Here is a 22,923-nt window from a genome sequence, read left to right as displayed (position 1 = left end):
ACAATTTTGAGGCCAATGTAGGAAAATCATGGGAGTAGTAGGGCCTCTACTATTGAACTCCTAAATTTTGAAGCTGACAACATGACAACACAAAGTTGCAAAACTCACCATGATTATTCAGGCATCAAAAGTACACACCACCAGGGACATGATTTATCCTCAGAGTGAATAATCTTTCTGCGAGGTTCGTCACTTTCTATAGTAATCAGCCTGAAGAAACTAACTACACTGATTCTGCATCTGAATCTGAGTAGATTCTTGTTCCATCCTTCTTGAAGTTATTTCCATGGAACACCAATAACACTTTTGAACAAATATATTGCTTTGAGAAATCTTTGCATTGGTTCACATTGTATCCATTCAGCAAACTAAGGATTATAATAGTACCTCTTTTTGGGTATCCATTCAGCAATTAAAGATTCTTACAGTATCTCTTTATAATCCTATGCAATAAAATAAAGTTTAACTTTTCATATTTATATATGTTGGAAGAGAGAGTGAAGTAGGTACAGTCCGAATGCCTTGGTTCCTTTCTCCAGAACTTCAACCCAGCTTACACAGGAAGTCTATTAATTTTATCCCCACAATAATCACAGTGAGAGGAAACACTCTGGAAGTCAATGAGGGTTCTTAAAATCATTTTAGTGGAGTTATAAGATAAAATAAGATACAAAATACTAAATAGAAAAGTAAATAGGAAAACGGTTGGGAGGAAAAGAGGGAAGAGGGGTGGGGGAAGAAACATTGACTTCCGACTCTCTCTGTTGCAGTAAAATAAAGCATCAACATCACAACTTTTTTTTCAGAATAATATGAACAAGCCATTTCTATAAAGATCTGAAAGCCATTCAGTTTCAATCGTTGAGGGAAGAGTCGATTTTGAGTCTCAGTACATCTGAACCACCACAGTATACTATTTTACATACTCTTGCTACATAATAGCACTATTTTATCGGTTCCATATTTTCAAAGGAATCCCGAACTCGTTCCTTGAAGTGATATTTCGTATTTCGTCACCCCTATTTTTAACAACATCGTTAACATTTCCAAAGTCAATCAAAATGTTGCTCGTGGGGCTCCTCTTAATAAGAGTTCAGCTGGTAACATAAGTGGCAGCGAAGTGTCTCTGCGCAAGATTAGGACGCCTTTTCTTCGAGGTGTTCGTTTTTAATCACCCTCCGGGAAAGGCAGGAATTAAAAGATATAAAAAGGCGCATTTGGCACCGGCCCAACGGTGCGCCCCTTTTGGAGAAATAAAGGACAGTCAGCCCGCCCTCCTCCCCGGTAGAGCGCTTCCACCTCCCGGTTTAAGCAGCGAGGAAACTCCCTTTCTCGCTGCTTAAACTGGACATCGCGAGCCCTCCTCTCGCGGCGGGTGAATTTGAAGCGGAGGGAGGGACCGTCCGCCAAACAGACCGGGGGTGGGTGGGGCCCTACCTCGTTCCCATAGCAACAAACGCCTTGTTGACAACCCAGTGCCGGCGCTTGTGGAGTTGGACGCCGGGCCCTCTTGCCTTCATCGCTCCCCTTTTCTCGGCTAAGCCCAAGCGATCCCAGCATCCCTGAGAGAGGTGAGGGGCCCACAAGGTGACAAGACGACTGGGCTCGCCCGGATGCCTCCCAAACGTGGCTGCAGACCGAGAGCGAGCGAGATGTATTTCAAACAAGGGGGTGTTTTATGGCTCCAGGATTGCAGCTAGGATTCCTTCCGCTGCCTGCTTGGAGACTTGGAGAGGGCAAGACAGCTGTTGCTACAAATGAAGCTGCCCTGCTCTTCCTACAAAACCAACCCACTGTTGAATTCAGAGCAACTTTTCCTTCCTATATAGATGCTGCTGATCTCGGAGAGACGCTTGAAAATTAACTGATTGCATTGCAAGTTTGCAGGGGTGGGAATAAAAACACCTTTGCTTTGTGAACTTGCTTTGTGGGGGGTTTTTTCCCCCTTGGGGAGCCCTTTCTCTGGAACCAGAAGCTGCCTAGAGCCTGTACACCCTTGTGTTGGGGTATAAATGTCTATAAATAGATTGTGTATCTCAAGTGTTTCTTAAATTTTTCCCTTTGAGGACCCCTTTCTATGTTTAAAATGATGGAGGCCATCAAAAGAGATTTTGCTTATATGGGATTTATATTTACCATATTAAATATGGATGCATTACGTTCCACTAATGCGTCTCACAATTGCTTGATGGGATTTTAGTACTGAATTATTTTTCAACATAAGCCAGCAAATAATTTTGATTTTGTGGACTCTGAGTCTTGAGGGACCCCAAGGGTGCACACTTTAAGAAATACTCGTGTGCCTCAATTGCTGGAAATGGAAGCAAAAATCCTGTCTTATTGTTATTCCCTATTCACTGGTATTCGGTACCATATTGACTAGGTGTCTGAATGGTTTGTTACTCAGTCAGCCAGATATTCAGACTGGAATTGGCATTTTTATCTACCAATAGAGTCCTTACCAAAGACCTTGAATAGGTAGGTGTTGATATTTTGTGGTGTTAGAAGTATCATCACGGGATGTATTATTTACATTGTTATTACTAATTATTAGGTTATTTTCTTATACTGTATATTTCTCTAACTCCCCCCCCCCTTACAAATGCATTTGAAATGATTGGCTCTACTCTCACATAATACTGCAGCTTACAAATATTGAGCATATCAGTAAGCTGCACAAAGTACATGAAAATTTTCTCCTCTTATCCATTCAAGGGAAAGAACAAGCCATATTGTATTTTTTTATTTAATAGATTCCTGATTTGTCTTTACACGTTTTATCCTAGCTGGTAAAGTAGATGACCTCTACTCTAGGTTCTGCTTCTTGATCCATGTCAGGACTGAGGGATACTAGAAGCTCTTTTTTTAAAATACATAAATGTATGCCTTCATACAAAAGTAATCACAGGTTCTTGCTTAAAGTTAGATTCATATTCAGGAATCCAAAGCACTTAATGAAATCAATGATCCTGAAAGTTATTATTTTCCTTTATTGATTGGGATTTTGAAAAAGAACTGTATCAGTCAAAGGAAAATGCATATAAAGTTATATAACACTACACTTATCAACATGGAATTATTTCATATTATACATTTAAGTTTTGACTTCCACCCATCTCTGCATAATCAGTATGTTAACATCTTCATCTACATTAAAATGATTGCCATAATCTTTATGAAAATTAGTTTAATCATCTTACTGTTTTTGTCTCTGTCAAAAATACTTGCTTTTATTTTAGATGTCAGCTCCAAGTAAATCAACAAACACTCATGATGAAGATGAAGATGTATGGAACCTTCAGTTACCACCTATCGCTCTTCCTTCCACATCTAAGGAGTTGACTGAAAAACAGAAGAAATTGATGAAATACCGAAGAGTAACGGAACAGCAGAAGATGCTTAACAAAATCATGTAATATCTCTCTTTCTGTACAGCAATTATTATGGAGTGGTAGTGGTTGTGCTTGCCTTATTCTCTGTTCTAGGGCTCAAAAGGCAGTTTGTGACACACATGTCTTGCATACTTTTCTGCCTGTACATCTGTGCTGCAAATTGCTGGATATAAGATTGTCATAATTAATTCAGTATCAAATGCTTTACCTAAAAATGCACAGAAAAACAGATACTTAAAAGGTAAAATATCCAACATGAGCTGAGCTTACACAATACAATGGTATAAACCATGGCTCATGATTGCAGGCGGTCCTCAACTTAAGACCATTCACTTAGTAATAGTTGAAAGTTACAATGCGGTGAAAAAAAGTGGCTTATGACTGGTCCTTGCACTTACAACCGTTGTAGCATCCCCTTGGTGGTTTGATCATAATCTGAGTGCTTGGAAACCATCTTGCACTTACAACAGTTGCAGTATCCTGGTGTCACATGATCATCCTTTGCAATCTTCCTAGCTGGCTTCTGACAAGCAAAATTCCCCCAATGGAAGGGAAGGTTGCAAGTGACCGACTGTAATTGAATCCCTCCACCTTGCTGTTAGTCATTCTCTTTTTGTCTTTCCTTCCACCTTTCCTAGCATTATAGTCTTCTCAAGGCAGCTAGACCTTTTCATAGTGTGTCCAAAAATTGAGCCTGGTCATTTGCAACTCCAATGAGAACTCTGCAATTAATTTCTTTAATGATCCAATTGAGTGTTTTATGGACTGTCAATGATATTCTCAGAAATTCTCTTCAACACCAAGTTTCAAAAGTATTGAATGTCAATATGTTTTCTATCCTGCTTTTTCCAATGCAAATTTCTCTTTCATAGACACTCAGAAGGAAACCTTTTGCTTACTACACAATTCTGGTAGTTATAGTTATAGGCATATCTCCACATCTGTATATTTTTCCAAAACCTTCATGCTACTTTAAATGCTAGTCTAAGGCATATCCTTTGATTGTTGAAGCTTTATATCAGGCATGAAAGACCAGGTCTGCATGTGAAGATTCACCTAATCTGATTTATTCTAAAAGCCTATGTATATAAGGTTTTTTTTTTGTAGTCAGTACCTGGTTAGAGTTAGATAAGGGTCAACAGCATGCAAGGGGAGGTTGGACTTAGTTTGCTTGTGGCTATGTAAGGACTCTAAGCTGATCCCTCTTTTCACCCACCCCTAGATTCCACCATTCCTTCTTCTACACTTTTACCATTATAGCTGTTTCTAATAGGCAGAAGCTATCATCTGCTTCAAAATGTTCATTGCCAATTATAAGGCTTGATTTGTTGTGATTGGTTTAGTCTTCTTTATACTAGTTCATATTTTTCCAAACATTGCTGCATATTTTTTCAACATCATTTGTGTACTCTTCTACATTTACCTTGTTTTAACATGTCTCTTTCCATCTCTGATGTCTTTACAAATGTCATTGTAATACTGCTTCTTGTCTCCCCTGTTTGAAATACTTTGTTTCTTCTTGAGATCTTTTTTCCCCCTTGGCTTTAGCTTCTCTTTTTGGCAATTTGAAGTTTGTTCTGGCATCCAAATTCCTTTCCTCTTTTTCTTGGTCTTTATCTTTTTTCACATTCATCTGTAATAACATATTTGAGTTCATTCCAGAGTTTCCCTGGTTCTGTCAGGTGTGGAAAACCAAGAATGACACATGTAAATGTGCAAAGTAATTATTTTATTGCTGTTCACCTAAATAGACAGAATCTTCCCAGACTAAAGCACACTTTGCATAATTGTATGTGAAGTCTAATTGTCTCATCCCACTGGAACTGGCCTGCCCAATCTGTGCTGGCAGAGGAGACATGCTTTGAGCTTCATTTATAAAGGAATTCCAGTTGCTGGGGTCCAGGAGAAAGGCCTTCTCTGCCATGGCTCCTGCCCTTTAAAACATCTTACCCTCTGAGGTGAGATTGTCTCCCATCCTTTTGTCCTTACTCCGCCAGATGGCTTGGGATCCTAACCAGGGAGCATCACATTTGAAATGGTTGTTGAATTAAGAGGCAATCCTCTCTTTCCCCTCTGTGCATCCTGTTCCTCCGTCTCCATCATTTAACTATATTTTATTTTGATTGGGATTTCTATTTTTATTCTTTTAAAATTGTTTATTTTTAGGATATTGATGTTTTAATTCTGGAAGCTGCCCGGAGTTGAATCTTTACAAGATGAGCAGTAATTAAATAAAATAAATAAATAAATATTCAGTTATTAACTATATAATACTAAGTGATCTTGACTTGGTTCTTTAACTGGTTTATCTGTTATGTTCCACTGATAGATGAGCATTTATACAAATTTGTTAAGTGTTTCAATTTATATTAGTTTTCTGATCCCAAGATGACAATATCTCCTTGATTGATTTCATCTTTTACTGAATTCAGATTTCCCATATTCATGCTTCTTATGTTTCACATTTCCACCATCTATGCAGCTTTGGATTTTCTTTTCCTGCATGGAAATATCTGCAATCAGATATCCTGAAGATTTTAAATTAACCTTCATAATATTAAAACACCATTAAGTGTCGTGGCCCAGCAGGATCCGGTTGAGCTGCTGATGGGCTCGGATAGCAAGGAACCATATGAGTCTGCCAGGGAAGATGTGGAGGACCCTGGGCAGGGTTCAGACTCAGAGCAGGGACCAGAGAGGCTGGTTGGCCACCAGGAGGCGCCTGAGGCATGGAGCAGTGGGGAGGATCAAAGGCAGTTTGTCCCTGATGCAAGATTAAGAAGGGCAGAGAAACGGAAGCAGCAGCTCCGTAGGCAGACTCATAGACAATGATTAAGCCTAGGTGGTTGTGGCTTGGCCCCTCCCAAGAGAGTATATAAGTGGAGAAGTTGGGAGCGGGTATTTGCAGGAAACAATCGTTTGAAACAGTATTGGAAAACTCTGTCTGTCTTGTATCGGTGTCTGTTGGATTTGGGTTGCTGCCAACTATTCTTGCATGTGAGTTTTGTCTGGGCCTTCAGCCAAAGGAGTTGATAACTCCATGATTAAAGAGTGGCAAACAGCCAAGCCTGTGTCTGGGTGATTCGCAGGCCAGAGGGGGTGGGGTCAGAACAATTAAGTATTCCAAAACTCCTCAGCTTTTTCTCAGTAGTATGCTAAGTGCCCTCCAACCTGAAGGGCTATATCATTGAACACTTTATGTTGCCTATTCATGTGATTTTCTTGTTAAAATATAGGAGTGGTTTACTGATTACTTTTCCCATGCAATATGAAGTCATGCCTTTGTTCTTGTCACTAAAGTGATCGTTTCTTTCCAGCAACTTCTTATTTTGTTACTGGCTGTTGCTTTAATTGGACAGCTGGGTTGACTTTCATCCGTTGGATGACCCTACTGAGAATATATATTTTGGTGTATCCTTTATCTTTCTCTGGAATATACCACCATCATGATACAGAGGAGACAACCAAATTTAAAGTAGGAGTAAAATAGAGGTTGAGACTCTAGAAAGAGCACAGAGAAGAGCAACAAATATGATTAGGGAACTGGAGGCTAAAACATACAAATAATGTATGTTGGAATTTCATTAAATATCTAATTTAATGAAAAGAAGGACTAAGGGTGACATGATAGCAGTATTCCAATATTTAAGGGGCTGCCACAAAAAAGGGGGTCAACTCATTCTCAAAGCCTCTAAAGGCAGGATAAGAAGCAATGGATGAAAACTAATCAAGGAGAGAAGCAACCTAGAACTAAGGAGAAATTTCCAGATGGAACAATTAATCAATGGAATGGCTTGCCTCCAGAAGTTGTAGGTGCTCTAACACTGGAGGTTTTTAAGAAGATATTGGACATATTGGTCTAAAATGGTATATGGTTTCTTGCTTGAACAGGGGGTTGGACTATAAGACATCCAAAATCCCTTTCCACTCTGTTATTCTGTTATTTTGCTAATAAATTATAAATAATTAAGTGGCTAACCCTTCTCAAATCAATATGATTTAGTTTGATTATGTTTGAATGTTTGCCAGTTTGCCGTTCAGTACCAACAATCTTGGTGAAAAATAGATACAAGTCTGAGACACTTATAGAAATATATAAGAAATTTATATTGCTCACTATTTTTTATTCTACTTCAGAATTAATGTTGCCACAAAAGATTATACAATGTCCATGGAGGAATTTCTTAGCAGAGAGCCTGAGCTTGTTGCTCCACAATTGCCTTATACTGTAAGTTTTTTATTTCAATATATATGGATAATAATAGTTATTTTTTCTTTTTTTCTTTACAGCACTGTCATATCAATCTGAGTTGAATTCAGGCCCAATGAATTGCTAGTGCATTAATCTCCTGAATTCAAGCCAGTTTGCACTTCTTTTACCTTACCTGAATATGATTTATTCTAGGAAAAACTCATGAAAAATCCTGGTAAAAAGCAACAGGCCCATACTTTCTCAAGTAGTTACATATAAACCCTGTCAGTAAAGAAAAATTCTGTCAGTAAGTTGCAACAAAATATTGAACAAATCGAGGAACAGTTTCAAAGAAATAAGACATTTTGGTCTGAGGGAACCAGAAACTCTTTGCCTTTTGGAAGGGAAAGAAAAAAAGGCAACACTCTTGAGTGGTTCATAAACACCACTAAGCCATTGTGTAGTTTGTTTGGTTTTTACTTATTATTGTAGTTCATTCAACAAACTACAGGTCAAGAAATCATAGGTTAATTGTGTATAAATCCTACTATTGGATTGATTTCAATCCTAACCAAAGAGATTTGATCCTAATTTATGAAAGTCCCATAGCCTTCGGTAGTAGATAATTTCAATTAAGCAAAAGAAGAACATGTGAAAAGTTTTTGTATTAGAATAAGCAACATAATCATTGTTGATGCTATCACTATTAGCACTTTAGTTATTAAGAAGACACTGTTCTTTGGGCAGGTGTTAACGAAGTTCCTTGCTTTTGCATTTTTCACTTTTACTGCATAAATGGTTCCACTGAGCTCTGGAAATAACTAAGATCTATTTCATGCAATTCATATTAACCCTTTTGAGGGCCTTATGGATAGAAAAATGGAATAGATAGAATAAATATATGAAGTATGTTTTCCTGCCATGTCCTATAATAAATTTCAGGTCAGGAACTAGTTGATTACTTTGAAAGGCTGGTTCTTTCATCCAAAGTCAGGTTGCAGTACATATCTATAGTGTGTATATCTAAACTGTATATATTACCTGTTTTATTTCTCACCATGAATACTCTGCTTAGTTCTCTTTCTGCAGATCTATGCTAGCTGTCTGAGCTGCAATGCTGCAGATATGAGCAACAGTACAAACAGAAGTTTTCATTTATTACATAGCTATAACTTGTAATAGGGTTATAACAATTAACAGTTACAATGTTATAACAGGTATAATAACAGGTATAACAATTAAAAGTTATGGTTTAGTCTGATTGAATTTTGGACAAAAGTATTTTTTTTCATTGACACTACCAAGAATTTCTCATTCAGTTTTGTGATCTTTTCTTACTTTTTCCTCCACAACAGATGAACAGTGAACAGAAACAAATTAGAGTAAGTGAAGGATTTAAGGATTTTTAAAAGGACTGTTATGATTGTAACAAGTTACATGTAAACTTTATAAGTTTTATGAGATATGGAAATGCGGCTAATATTCATAGTGTTTGTTGTTCCTTATCCATAGAACTAACATACAAATGATGAAGATATTGAATATTATTTATTAATTTTATTTGAAGATCATACTTGTTAGGGTATCCCAATATTGCAAATTATTAATTTAATTTGATAACCATGTTCACTGTTTTGGTAACCTTGCAAAATCAAAAATATAAAGAGCCGAGGTGGCGCAGTGGTTAGGGTGCAGTACTGAAGGCCACTACAGCTGACTGTTATCTGCAGTTCAGCGGTTCTAATCTCACCGGCTCAAGGTTAACTCAGCCTTCCATCCTTCCGAGGTGGGTGAAATGAGGACCCAGACTGTGGGGGCGATATGCTGACTCTGTAAACCGCTTAGAGAGGGCTGAAAGCCCTATGAAGCGGTATATAAGTCTAACTGCTATAAAGATTTTGATTAAAATATTAGTAACATGAATTTCTGATTTTTAAAGTAGTATTAAAATTTACACATTAATTAAGAATTCTAATTAAGAAATGTAAGATTTTTTAAAAGTTTATTTATGCATCTAATAGAAAAATGGCATATATCCCTCCTTTGTCATATTAGCACTTTTTGTGTTAGATTATGCTTGTAGAGTATAGGGATAAAAAATACTGAGCATCAATCAGCAAACAATGCTAAACATATTGTCTCCTGCATGGGAAGACAAAAATAAGCTAAGGTCTGTTCATTCCTGGGAGGCTGAGTAGGGAAGTTACTGTTCTGCCCTATTAGAGCTGTAATATTTTATCTCATTAGCACAACTTGGAAAACGTTGCCTTAAAACTGAAAGAACTGTAATCAGACTTTTCAGCTGGAGGCAACAAAAAAGGCACAAAGTCAACATCATATGGTGTTGTCCTTTAGCAACAGCTAGCAAGACATTCTCAACCTATACAATATGGACCATAAAGATAAGCTCTCAGAGTAATATTACAATTTATATTTTCAAATCACAAACAATAAAAAGCATTAGTTTTATTTCATTACATAATGATGGTTTCATTTCAGAATAATTATCTCTTTATGAAGAAATGTGTTGAAACTAATCCAGTGGTACCTATTCAGCAAGAGTGGTTAATCTCCATGCTGACATTGGTACCACAGTCTCTCATGGAGGGCAAGGATAGAGAGAAACTGGTTGAAGAACTCTTAACTGAGATAACAAATGATTATGAAATGAGTATGAAAAGATATATGGGTAAGTTCAGTATCCTGTTACAATAATAGCCATTTTCTCTAACATCTTTCTATATATTTCTTTGTATAACATAAAATATATAATGTATTTTTTGCCTAAATAGCAAAAATTATATTGATACCTGATTCTATCAGAAATATTATCAGTTATATTTTTCTCAAAGCATACTAATATGTTACTTACCTATATGTTAACAATAGTTATTATTTATATATAGGACTATGAATATATAGGTAGTACTTGCCTTAGAATCATTCATTTAGTCAGCTTTCAATGTTAGAAAAGCAAAGACAAAAGTGATTTACGACTGTTTTTCACACTGATGACCATTGAAGGATCAAAAATTGGGTGCATGGCAATTGGTTCATATTTATGGTAGTTGCAGTGTCCCGGGGTCATGTGATCATCTTTTGTGACCTTCTGACAACCAACGTCATTGGAGAAGCCAGATTAATTAAACAACCATGTTACTAATTTAACAATCCAGGAATAAACTTAGCATTTGATATCTCTAAAGTATGCTATGACTTCTGTGTTCTTCTTACATGTTTTTAAAAGCCAAATCAATATCAATTATTTTGTTGAAAATAAAACATTTTTAAAATTATTTTATGAGTAATATGCTAAAAGAGTATGCATAGCTGTTTCTAAAAATACCAGCATATCTCTGTAATGTTTTGAATAGTCCTTGCAGTTAAATACAGTTTTTAAAATATTACTTTTAAATAGCATTTCCTAACATATATTTCCAATATATCACAGTACGAAGCGTTCTTATCAAGCCTGAAGTAAAATTACTTGAATATGAAAAAGAAGGACCTTTACCAGTAGAACCTGTGTGAGTAAATTATATTAATAAAGCTATATTCTAGATGTTTTGCTGAAGTAAAAGTGGAATCTTTTTTCTTATTTCTGATAGTCTGATTTTGACTTTTTAAAAATTTGAAGCTAAAAAATGTTTCCCTGTTGTTTGTTAATCAAAATTATATTGTTTCTTTTTTTCTCCCATGTATTTAGTATTGTCATTTTGTTTATTTGTAGAGGATTAGACTTTTCTAGACCATGGCATAAAAGCTTTATACAAGCAAGAAAACAGATTTTTGAAAATTTACATATTCTCCATCCAACGTTAAGAATTCTCCTTGAAATCGGTTACACAATGTTTTCCTCGTTACTTATAGTAGATGTGTGTGGTTTCAGGTAACATTTATTGTTTTGGATTTAATTTTCTAAATACAAGATATATGCGTGTATAATTCTAATTAGATATACTGCACTATTAGATTATTATTTATATTCCTTTGGTAAAATATATTACAATAGTATAGTTTTTACAATTCAAATCAAATGTTTAAGGACTTGGCAATGAATTTATTTAGGATTCTTAAGATGATATAAGATACCCACCATGTAATATCTACTACAGGTGATAGTCTCTTCTCCACATTAATTATGAATTTATTCTCCAAAGAGATTGTCATATAGTCAGAGCAGCACATGTACAGACAAGAAGGAATATGAACAAGCTTGGGAAAATATCCTTATTAGCAATCAGGAAAAAGTAAATTCCATTTTATGAAAATTTAAAAGGAATCCTAGTGAAAAGAGAATGTGACTGAGTAGTGGGGAATATCAAAAAAGTGAGAAGTGAAAATAGAATAACTTAACTAGTTTCCTAGAATTCTGACACTCCATATCATAATACTTCATTGCAGGCTTCATTTATTTTTTATGTGAGTTTTAAATCTGGACCAAAAATACATAAATAACATAAGGTCTCTGATTTTTTAAAAAATAACTATTAACATGTACATTTGCTTTGTATTTGTTGTCCATTGATTTTGCTTGATATTGTTTCATTTCTTAAATTAACACAGGGCAAGAGGCCCAATTGAATGTGAATCCCTTCAAAATGATGTGTCTATAAAATGCTTAAAAACAGAAGAAAAGATATTAAACACATGGTATCCAAGGGTCATCAATCTCTTTACCAGAAAAGAAGCACTGGAGGGTGTGAAACCAGATCAAGTGGATTCTTTCTATAACTGTGTGGCTACACTTATGTCTAATCAGGTCTCTTTTTCATGCCTCTGTAGAACATATATGTATGCATCTTAAGAATTTCATTTTTCATCACTTCAGCAGAAGAAGAATTCAGATCATTCATAAAACTTTCTTTCAAAACACCTTTGTAAAGGAATGAAAAAATTATGTTTGAATCTGAATCCATGAGAGATTATTGCAAGAGTTATGTGAATGTTCATGCCTCATTCTAAATTTCAAAATGTACATATTCGTATTATGGAAGCTGTGAATAAACAAGACAATATAGAGGATGAGCTAAAGATTGCTTTAATTGTCTATACTAAAATCTTTTTTAAACATTATTTTTTAGCTGAAGGAGTTATTAAAAAGATCCGTTGAAGCTTATGTGAAGTTGTTTAACTTAGAAGATCAGAGATGGCTACCATTATTCAAAATGGAATTGACTTTTGATGATGAGAAAATGGACTTTTATCCTAGCTTTCATGATTTGGAAGATACCATCATATGTATTATTACTTTGATTTCACAAACTTTGCAGGTTCTGTTTTTTCTATTATATTTAATCTCATAAATACGTAAAATTTATATTGCTTAATAACTTACACATCAATCCTAATAATTCCCACATATTTCAGTTTATTTTCAGGTAATGCAGAGATGATTGTAAACCTCACATCCAATGCTAAATGATTTTCATTATCTATGAACGTTAAAATAACTTTCTTGCACTTAATAGTTAAAACACATTGTTTGGATTGTGAATCTACTCCAGAAATAATCTGGTGAAACAAAGGATACTATCTAGGTTGGATTCAGAGCAAAATAGTTCTCTCAGTTTATTGAGAAGCAGCTAAGTACAGAATTGATTGGCTAGATTTTGGGGTATCAAAACCTCTCTTCTCTGTTTCTCTGTCTTGAGCAGCATGTTTTTTTTTTAAAGTGAATGAGAAATTAAAATAAAAATTTTAAAGACATATAGGCACTTCTTATGAACTCATAGTCTATAATAACCAGAAGTTCAGAAGACTAAATAAATGCTTGATCTCCTATTAAATGGAATACTAGAGACATTGTCATTGGAAGGAGAAAGTAGGCCCTTGTGGGAGAAAAAAAATGTCAATTTTATTCCCCACTGTAAAGTCTAGTTTTAGGTGTTACAAACAGAAAATACGTGAATGGATTCATTGTGCTGTTCTATGACAAAAATATCATATACCATATACCATATGTACAACGCCACTGGGGAAAAAAGGGAAATCTTTCAGAATAGTATTCCATGAGCATCTGGATGCTACTGGTGGCAATAGGTAGAATGCAGTATTGCAGGCAATTTCTGGGGTCAAGGTTGACTCAGTTTTCCAACTTCCAAGGTCGGTAAAATGAGGACCCAGATTGTTGGGGGCAATATGCTGACATTATAAATCACCCAGAGAGTGCTGTAAAGCACTATGGGGCTATATATTTAAGTGTTATTGCTACTACTAGAGCAAAAGGTGCATTTCTGAGTGCATGTTGATGATACAAAAAAGAATTTAAATCTTTCTCAAATTTTGATTTGTAAAGACTACGGATGCATAAATAGCCTCTTTCATACAGTTGGATGGTCCACAGAACTGCTGGAGTGGTCTCCACTAGTTTCTGAACTAAAAGTAAGAGGCGATAAGATTAGTTAAGAAGCAGTGTTATATGCAGCATGTTCATGTATATGTTTATTCAGAAGTCATTCTGATTATTTAAAAGCAATTCAAGTGTTCATTCAGTTTACTCTCAATAAAGGCATATTCATAAATATTCAATTACCATAAAGCTGATAAGTACATTAATGTTCGAAGTAATTTTATGAGTTTGTGTTGAACAAGCTGATATATAAATAGTATTACATATTATGAAATGATTTCTTAAAAGCCATAAATAATCCTTGAATTTCTTTTGAATAGAATGTCCAGACAATACATTCATGGTTAGGAGGTACAACTATAGTAACAACTATTGACACTGAACTTCCTGACCATGTTATAGCATGGGCTTCATCTGCACTGAAGACAGCAATCAATGAGAATTTGAAAGGTGCAAAAGCACATTTTGATTCTTATGGTGAGTAGTTTACAATGATTCTTTTCAAAGTCATATCTTTAACCTTCCAAACTTAATAAAATTACTGCTGATTATTATAGGAGAAGATCATTTAGGACTAAAGACCAGCACACAATCCACTGATGCACAGATTGGCTTATTACAGTGCCAGAAGCCATAGATAAGCCAAAAATGGGAAGGAAAAGGGTATCTTTGCTTGTTTTATTTTTGTCACATTCCCTTCTTCATTTCCTTACAGAGGAAAAATATGGCTGGCTTATAGATGGTGCTGCAGATGACCGTATTAAAACATTTATAGCTGAGGAACACAGTTTTGATGAATATACAGAGGTAATTTCATGTATAATTTATAATTATACCTGGCTTTTATTCTGTAATATACAGTACATTAAGATAAAATGCCATGATTCTTATTTGAATTAAGCCAGTTCAGTTGAAAAACAATGATATTTTTTGTTAACAAATCATTTCTTGACTTCCATTTGAGCTTTGGAGGATGATCTATGAGACAAAATTTGTGCTTTAATCTTTGCAGAGATTTAGGGTTTCAATTTTGTCCTTAAATTTCTAATGATTTTTTTAAAGATCTTAAAATGTTATGGTGCTATATAGGTTTGTAAAGCTTGAGGCTTTCATTTTACTCCTTAAAATGCCTCAATCCCTGAAAATTTGGGCCTACTCATTTGGAGAGACTTATAAAAGAAACAAGAACCATAATGACGCTCACCATAGATAATTGATTGCTCTTCCCTGATACATTTTTCTGAAATCAATCCTGGCATTTCGCATTTCTAGCTATTATGAGAGTACCATAAACATTTTGGTGAAAAAAAATATGTAAACTGATTTGAAAAAATGGTATTTAGATGTCTCCTTTATAATCTTTTATTGTAGTTTGTTTGGGGCTTTGTTTTTGCAGCTCTATACTGCTCTAACTTTTTTTTTTATTCAAGATCATTTGCATTGAAAATAAACATCAGTACATTAAAAAAATTACACAAATTTTACAAAAATTATACAAGCAAACCTGATTCATCTCTGCACCAAAATCCCAGTAGAATAGGATAACTTTTCATAATGAAAGCAAAGTGGGACTCCTTTTACCTATTTTATAATTGAGAAATTGCCATTAAGAATGAGCCCTCTCTTAATCTCACATGAAATGGAGACCCAACAGTATTTCTTGGGAAAAATTCACAGGGTAGGCTAATTCTGGTTGGGAGGAACAGTCCTACAGGTACCTTGGTGTCAATCCATGTGGCATTTTAAAGGTGAAAACTGGGATTTTCGATTGGGCCCAGAAGCCTATTGATAACCAATGCTGTGATTTCAGTATATATAGATGTCACATTATTGAACCTTATTATTTAAGGTTATTTAATAATTATGAGTAAGGACGCGGTGTCTCAGAGTTAAGAGGCTGAGCTTGTTGATCAGAAAGGTTAGCAATTCAGCGGTTCAAATCCCTAGCACCGTGTAATGGAGTGAGCTCCCGTTACTTGTCCCAGCTTCTGCCAACCTAGCAGTTCGAAAGCATGTAAACAATGCAAGTAGAAAAATAGGAACCACCTTTGGTGGAAGGTAACAGCGTTTGTGTGCCTTCGGGGTTTAGTCATGCCGGCCACATGATCACAAACATGTCTTCGGACAGCGATGGTTCTTCAGCTTTGAAACAGAGATGAACACCACCCCCTAGAGTCAGGAACGACTAGCACATATATGTGAGGGGAACCTTTACCTTTAATAATTATGGTACTTTGATCTATATGTGTGCCAGGTTTCAGGCATCTAGATGTGAAATTAATATTACTTTAATAGCCTATGGATTATGACCAAACAAAATGAACAGTCCAGTCAAGCCACAGAGCAGCAAGCTTGTATATAATTTACAAAAAAAGCAATGAAGACTGTTCATCATCTGTAGCTTGCTATGCTAGGAACAAATAAGTTGTGCTGATAGAATAATAGCTCGGTTTGTGATTATGTTCCATGCACCCGGTTTTAGGTTTTTTCCTGAAACAAAAGACATTATGTCCCCACAAAATGCCTGCCCTTCATTCCACAACCTGGAATTGCAGTTGAATTTCCCTTTAACATTGATTGCAGAAGTGCAACCTTCACTGCATCATTGGAAAGGTAGTTCATTTTGTCAAATCAGTGGTGGGTTCCTGGAGGTATGCCTCAGTATGGGCGCACCGTTGGCTACTGGGAGCATACCTGAATGGTGTTTTGGAGGGCCCACCCACCCGCCCATGTTCCTTACCTGTATTTAATCCAATTCTGCCATTTGCGCACGCGTGCCCAGCCGAGCAGCTGGAGTGTCACAGGGCAGTGGGTGCCCATGCGTGCGTGGCGCGCATGCCTAAGGTGGACACCCAGCCCAGTCGCACTGTACCGGTTGCGACAGGATCCGGAACCCATCACTGGTGCAAATATGTACAACTGGTAGCCCATGAATTGTGGGAATGTCAGCACTCTCTCTATGGTTCTCAGGTTTTTTTTCAGAGCACTTCCATTATATGTGGTATGAAACATTTGAATTTTGGATATGAGTAAAACAATTCCGAATTTTTTTTTAATGTCATATATATAATCAGTAGGAGGCTGTTATTTTAGAATAGGCTTGAAGTCACTTGCATGAAGAACAACAGAATGCTGGCATCTACCATCAGTGCTTTTCGCAAGTAGTTGTATAATGAAAATAGTACTTTATTTACATTAATCTAAACTAAAATGAGCATGAAATGTTGTAATTGGTTCAATGGAACTTTCTTTCAAATACTTGTTTCAACTGAATTCAGTTATGGACCTATATGTAAAATAACAAATATAATCATCTTTTGAAGCTTATAGATGAATTTTTAAATCTTTCGACGGAAATAATGAGCTTGCCAATGATAGTTCACTTCACTATGGTGCGTTTAGATTGTGATGACTTGAAGCAAGGGTTATGTGAAAAAGCAAGAAGCTTTGCATATAAATTATTGGAAGTATTAGCTCACAATCATAGAGAAGAAAATAACAAGTGGGTAATTTTTTTATTACAAATTATCTCATACTTAGAAAAATATTGCCACATATTATATATAGCACTGTTAATTTTTCATTTTGTTTTCAGGTACCCTTTGACTTTTGACCAGTTGCTTAGTGACCATTTGAAGTTATAATAGATCTCTCCAAGTTCCAATGCCCCCCTCTCCACCTGCATTTGGTTGCTTGGCAACCAACCTGCATTTATGGCTGTTTGCAGCAATCCCCAGACACATGAGCATATTTTATGACATTTTTGCTGAAAATTAGCATTTACTTCCAAATTGCAACAAAATTAACCCATAGCAAACTTTGACTTCACTTAATGACTGTGGCATTCGCTTAAGGAATCTGTGGTTTTGGTCACTTACTTTATGACCATCATGACTTATGACCATAATGGGCAGATTTTATCATTATTGTAAGTTGAGGACTATCTATATTGTTTTCTGACAGATTGATTTTTCATTGCTGCACTTAAAAATTAAGTACTATATATAGGTCCGTATAGTATGCATTTGGATGTAATGATCACTAATCATTACTTTTACATAAAAGCTATGCTGTAGCAAATGCAGTACTGAAGGTACTAGAAATAGAAATGTACATAATTGTATTGTAAATCCGAAATGTGTAAAACTCACATCAAAATTATTTTTTAGGATATGTAATGAATTTGAAAACATTAAAGAACGTGCATTAAAAGTTCCTGAGACAACAGAAGAAATGATGGAAAGTATAGCCTTTATAGACAAGGCTAAAACTATAGGTATACAGAAGTTGTATGAAAGGATTAAGGTAAATATTTTAGGAGACCTGGTTTTTAAGTGGCAGCATATTAATTTAATTTCAGCTGATCTTGATTTTTGTCCTATATTGTAAAATAAGTTATATAGGTATTAACATCTAGTCATTGCAGCATACCACTATAATATGAACTGTTATAATATGAACTTTTGGTTTGTTTACACATCATGGCTTTTTAATGTTTTAAGTAGAGTTGGTGTTTTTTGGGCTGAGCTTGAGTCCAACATGAAGGGTGGGTGGAATTATTGGCTGCTTATAGTCATTTTTCAGAAGATTGAAATATTATTTTCAACTTTTCTTCAAAAATAGTTGCTGTCCTCTCCCACTACTGGCACTTCTTTCCTATCACAGCATTCATTTTCCTTTTTCTGCAGGCTCCTTATTCCAATTTTTTTGATGTTTATGCAGGGGGAGGGGAGGAATTCAATTTTTCCAAAGTCTTATTTTTCTATATAATATTACTAGACTACCTCACCTGCTGAGATACTTAATTCTAGTCTTGGTTTTAAGTTTTAAATCACAAATGGCACAATATTTTCATTAAAATCTGTGAATAATTTAAGCTACAATCCTATCCTCACTTACCTGAGACTAACTGGGCATTACCTCTAGATAGAAAACTTAGAATTGATCTCAAAATAATGCACACATTCAACTTACTGGTTCACAGTACTATCAAACACAGAAATGTTTTAAAAGGAGTGAATTGCATTAAGTCTGGAACTTGTTTTTATAATGTATCTATATTACAAATTATTGTTGATTAACTAGAATTACAATATAGCTTGAGTTTATACTTCATACAAAACTCTATAACTGTCTGGTTTGGCTCTGCAACCAAACAAAACATACACAGACTTCAACGGATAATTAGAACTACAGAAAAAACAATTGCTACCAACCTGCTTTCCATTGAGGACCTGTATATTGCACGAGTCAAAAAGAGGACTGTGAAAAATATCTACAGACCCCTCACATTCTGGACATAAATTGTTTCAACTTCTACCTCAAAATGACGCTATACAGCACTGCACACCAAGACAAATAAACACAAGGACAGTTTTTCCTGTATGTCATCACTCTTCTAAGCAATTAATTCCCATAACACCATCAAACCATTTACTAAAACTGTATTACTATTCTTCTTCTCCTACTTCCTATTACCTAACTCCTCCCACTTATGCCAATAACCATGGTGTTTGTATTTTTACGATTTATATTGTTCTGTTGATTCCTAGTTTGATTTGATTGCTAAATATTGTATCTTATGATTCTTGATGAATGAATGTATTTTTTCCCTCTCTTTTTTCTTTTTTCCCTTTTATGTACACTGAGAGCATGTGTGCAAAAGACAAATTCCTTGTGTGTCCAATCACACTTGGCCAATAAAGAATTCTATTCTCTTCTGTTCTGTCCTGTCCTATCCTATCCTATCTTATTCTATTCTATTCTATTCTATTCTATTCTATTCTATTCTATTCTATTCTATTTAAATAGTATTCCAACTGAAGCTGAATAAACATTATGGCAGATTATCAATCTTCTGGCTAAATTTAAAATTGCCAACTACAAGCTATCATTTTTCATGATTTACCTGCCCTACTTCAAATTTCTCCTGTGAATTATACAATCAAGAAACCCCAACAGCTTTTTTCCCCCCTAATTGGGAAAATGTAATAGGTGTGGGTGAAGGGCGGTGGCTCAGTAGCTAAGACACTGAGCTTGTTGATCAGAAAAGTTGGCAGTTTGGTGGTTCAAATCCCTAGCACCGTGTAACGAAGTGAGCTCCAGTTACTTGTCCCAGCTTCTGCCAACCTAGCAGTTTGAAAGCATGTAAAAAAGGCAAGTAGAAAAAAAAGGAACCACCTTTGGTGAGAAGGTAACAGTGTTCTGTGCTCCTTCGGCATTTAGTCATGCCAACCACATGACCACGGTGACGTCTTAGGACAGCGCTGTTTCTTCAGCTTTGAAACGGATGAGCACCGCCCCCTAGAGTCGGGAACGACTAGCACATATGTACGAGGGGAACCTTTACCTTACCTTAATAGGTGTTGGAATGATATACCCAGTATTATAATTGAGCCCAATCGCTCTTCAGATTTACATCTTGTTTAAAGCAGAAATAAACTACTTAATTTCTTTTATAGGAATGCCAGCGACGAATGAATTATCTTCTGGATGTTTATTTATTTGAACCAGAAGACTTGACCCTGAATGCAACTGTTTTGTTGTGGCCTCAAAATATTAACCCTATCTTTGATGAAAATGATGATGTAAATATAAACTTTTTAATTTTTTTACATGCTATATTATCTGAGAAAAAAAGACAGTTTTGTAAGTATCTCAGCTTTAAACTCTTACCTTTGAAGACTGCTGTTTGACAAATTTACTATTACAAACCAAATAATTCACAAATGGTATGTTTGAATTGATTCAGTGTGATTTAATGAAGTTAGGTAATTGTCAGCGGTCCAAATATCATACAGAATTAAATCACAGTCTAAGGCAGAGCTATCCTTAAAGTTCCTATGTAATAAGTTAGACATGTTGGCACATCTGTGGAATTCCAAATCTAAAAGCTTACTGGGATTCCACCCAGTTGAAAGTTCATGATCTTATCCCCACACCCATAAATCCATCACATGGTCCAATCTTCTTCAGCCACACTGGCATTTCCACCTATCTGGTTCCGGTCAGATGCAGAGGTGCGGAGACAAAAGGTGACCTTGGGCTTCTAGAAAAGAATGACAACAACACATGCTATAATTCTACTCCTTTCCTATTCCCCCTCCCAATTACTACACTAATGAAACAGCATAGAAAAATAATAGAAAGTGTGGCAGGCCAAATATCCTAAAAGGAATATAACTGCAAGCCTGACAGTAATGCTATTCATAAATGCACTCCACTTCTTCTTTGTCTTATAGATTATAGAAATGTCTAAACGGAAGGGTGAAAGTGAATTACTAGCCAAACGTGAAAAATTGATAATGGAAGTAGAAAAGCACATTCGTCGTATGCATGAATTCACAGAGTACTGTGATTTGGACCGCATGCAACAGGTCTGTGATATTTGGAATAATTTTTGCTTGGACTTTGAACAAGGAAGATACACAGTAGTAAAATAGTAGCAAAAAATAATTAACTATATTGTCAGACAAAAAAATTTATAATAAAATTTATATTTGGTCAGACAAAAAATTACTCTGATGAATTTTGATATTCTCTAATGCAGCAGTTCTCAACCTGTGGGTCGGGAGCCCTTGGGGGGGTGTCGAACGATCCTTTCACAGGGGTCACCTAAGACCACGAGAAAACATATACTTTCGAAAAAATACGGAAAACATAAAATAATTTTATGATTGGGGGTCACCACAACATGAGAAACTGTATTAAAGGGTCATGGCATTAGGAAGGTTGAGACCCACTGCTCTAATGCTTAGTACATTACATTCTGTTGCTGATAGTCTCATTAAAATATTGCTACTTCTAATATCAACATAAATGTATTTCATTATTGGAATGGTAACATTAAGGTATTAACCTCAAAGTAGAAAGTCCTGGGGCAGCCATAGGTGATGAGATAAAAGTTTAATAGTCTTTGGATTTATATGCAAGATAGTAGCATGTTTTGAAGTTTGATGATGCTACAAAGTGATGTAATGGGCTTATGACATCTGTACACCTAAGTTTCATGCAGGAGTTGCAATAGAAATGAACGTTAAATCTTTACCAGTATTTACAAGAAATTTACTGACAAAATTTTTTTGAACATCAGGAATATGCTGTATATTTCTTCAAAACAAGTATTGAGGTGGTAATAAATGTTAACCAAATGAGTTCTTACTTTGTTGTGGTTGTTATATAAGAATCTGAATATGGGTGAACATATCTGTTTATTTCATCTTAATTCAGTTAAATTCAGTTAATTTTTTTAAAAAACAACATTTATATTTATAAATACTGGTATCTCGTAATCTTAAATGTGATCAATTTATTTTTTGGAATTTGACATTTCTAATGATAGATAAAATCTATTTTCAGTATGTGACTGACATGAGAACACTGCAAAAGCGCATACAAGAGGCTGATGAAGCAGTTACTTTTATTAATAAAGAAGAGAAACTTTTAAATTGGGAGCAGACCGAATATCCAGAGTTGGATACCTTAAAAGTTAACATTGAGCCATATCAGAAACTTTTTGTTTTTATATTGAAGTGGCAGCGGACCGAGAAACGGTAAGTTATACAAATATTTTAAGGGCATAGCAACTAATATCTGGATAGTTTTTTATCTAAATTCCATAGTGGATGTATGATTAGAAGGTGTTCCTCCAGAAATTATCAACTGTTGCTCATCCATGAGAAATAGCTATGTCTTTCTCATTGAATTCAGTGTTCAATCTATGGATGAAAATGGTCCTCTTTATCAATAACATCCAACCGCTTTCTTCTCAGACCCAGACAACAGTACAGAATGATCAGAACATTTATTCTGGTCTTCGGTGTAATCTCCTGTAGATAACATTATCAGAAAATTGAGGAGAAATATACTAAATACACATTTTAAAATTCAATTTACCTCCCCTGAGATTACCGTGAGTTACCAGTTGTGCAGAGCGAGTTAATAATTATTCTCACACGTTTTACAGTATATTTTGAGGGCACAACTTA

General features: G+C 35.4%; 1 protein-coding gene across 1 annotated transcript in view; it reads left to right on the top strand.

Annotated features, from left to right (window-relative positions):
• The first annotated feature begins 7,557 nt into the window (after positions 1-7,557).
• The window catches only part of DNAH12 (dynein axonemal heavy chain 12), an 87,102-nt gene continuing 71,736 nt past the window's right edge, over positions 7,558-22,923 (top strand). The window contains exons 1-14 of the mRNA XM_032239096.1: positions 7,558-7,620; positions 8,940-8,966; positions 10,084-10,273; positions 11,036-11,111; positions 11,315-11,473; positions 12,151-12,346; positions 12,669-12,857; positions 14,257-14,413; positions 14,652-14,743; positions 17,260-17,438; positions 18,106-18,241; positions 20,398-20,523; positions 21,178-21,312; positions 22,295-22,488. Of these exons, the coding sequence (XP_032094987.1) occupies positions 7,558-7,620; positions 8,940-8,966; positions 10,084-10,273; positions 11,036-11,111; positions 11,315-11,473; positions 12,151-12,346; positions 12,669-12,857; positions 14,257-14,413; positions 14,652-14,743; positions 17,260-17,438; positions 18,106-18,241; positions 20,398-20,523; positions 21,178-21,312; positions 22,295-22,488 (1,919 nt within the window). The remainder of the gene's footprint in view (positions 7,621-8,939; positions 8,967-10,083; positions 10,274-11,035; positions 11,112-11,314; positions 11,474-12,150; positions 12,347-12,668; positions 12,858-14,256; positions 14,414-14,651; positions 14,744-17,259; positions 17,439-18,105; positions 18,242-20,397; positions 20,524-21,177; positions 21,313-22,294; positions 22,489-22,923) is intronic.

The sequence above is a fragment of the Thamnophis elegans genome, chromosome 2, assembly GCF_009769535.1.
Source record: "Thamnophis elegans isolate rThaEle1 chromosome 2, rThaEle1.pri, whole genome shotgun sequence".
NCBI classification, from domain to species: domain Eukaryota; kingdom Metazoa; phylum Chordata; class Lepidosauria; order Squamata; family Colubridae; genus Thamnophis; species Thamnophis elegans.
This window is presented reverse-complemented; position numbering and strand designations above follow the sequence as displayed.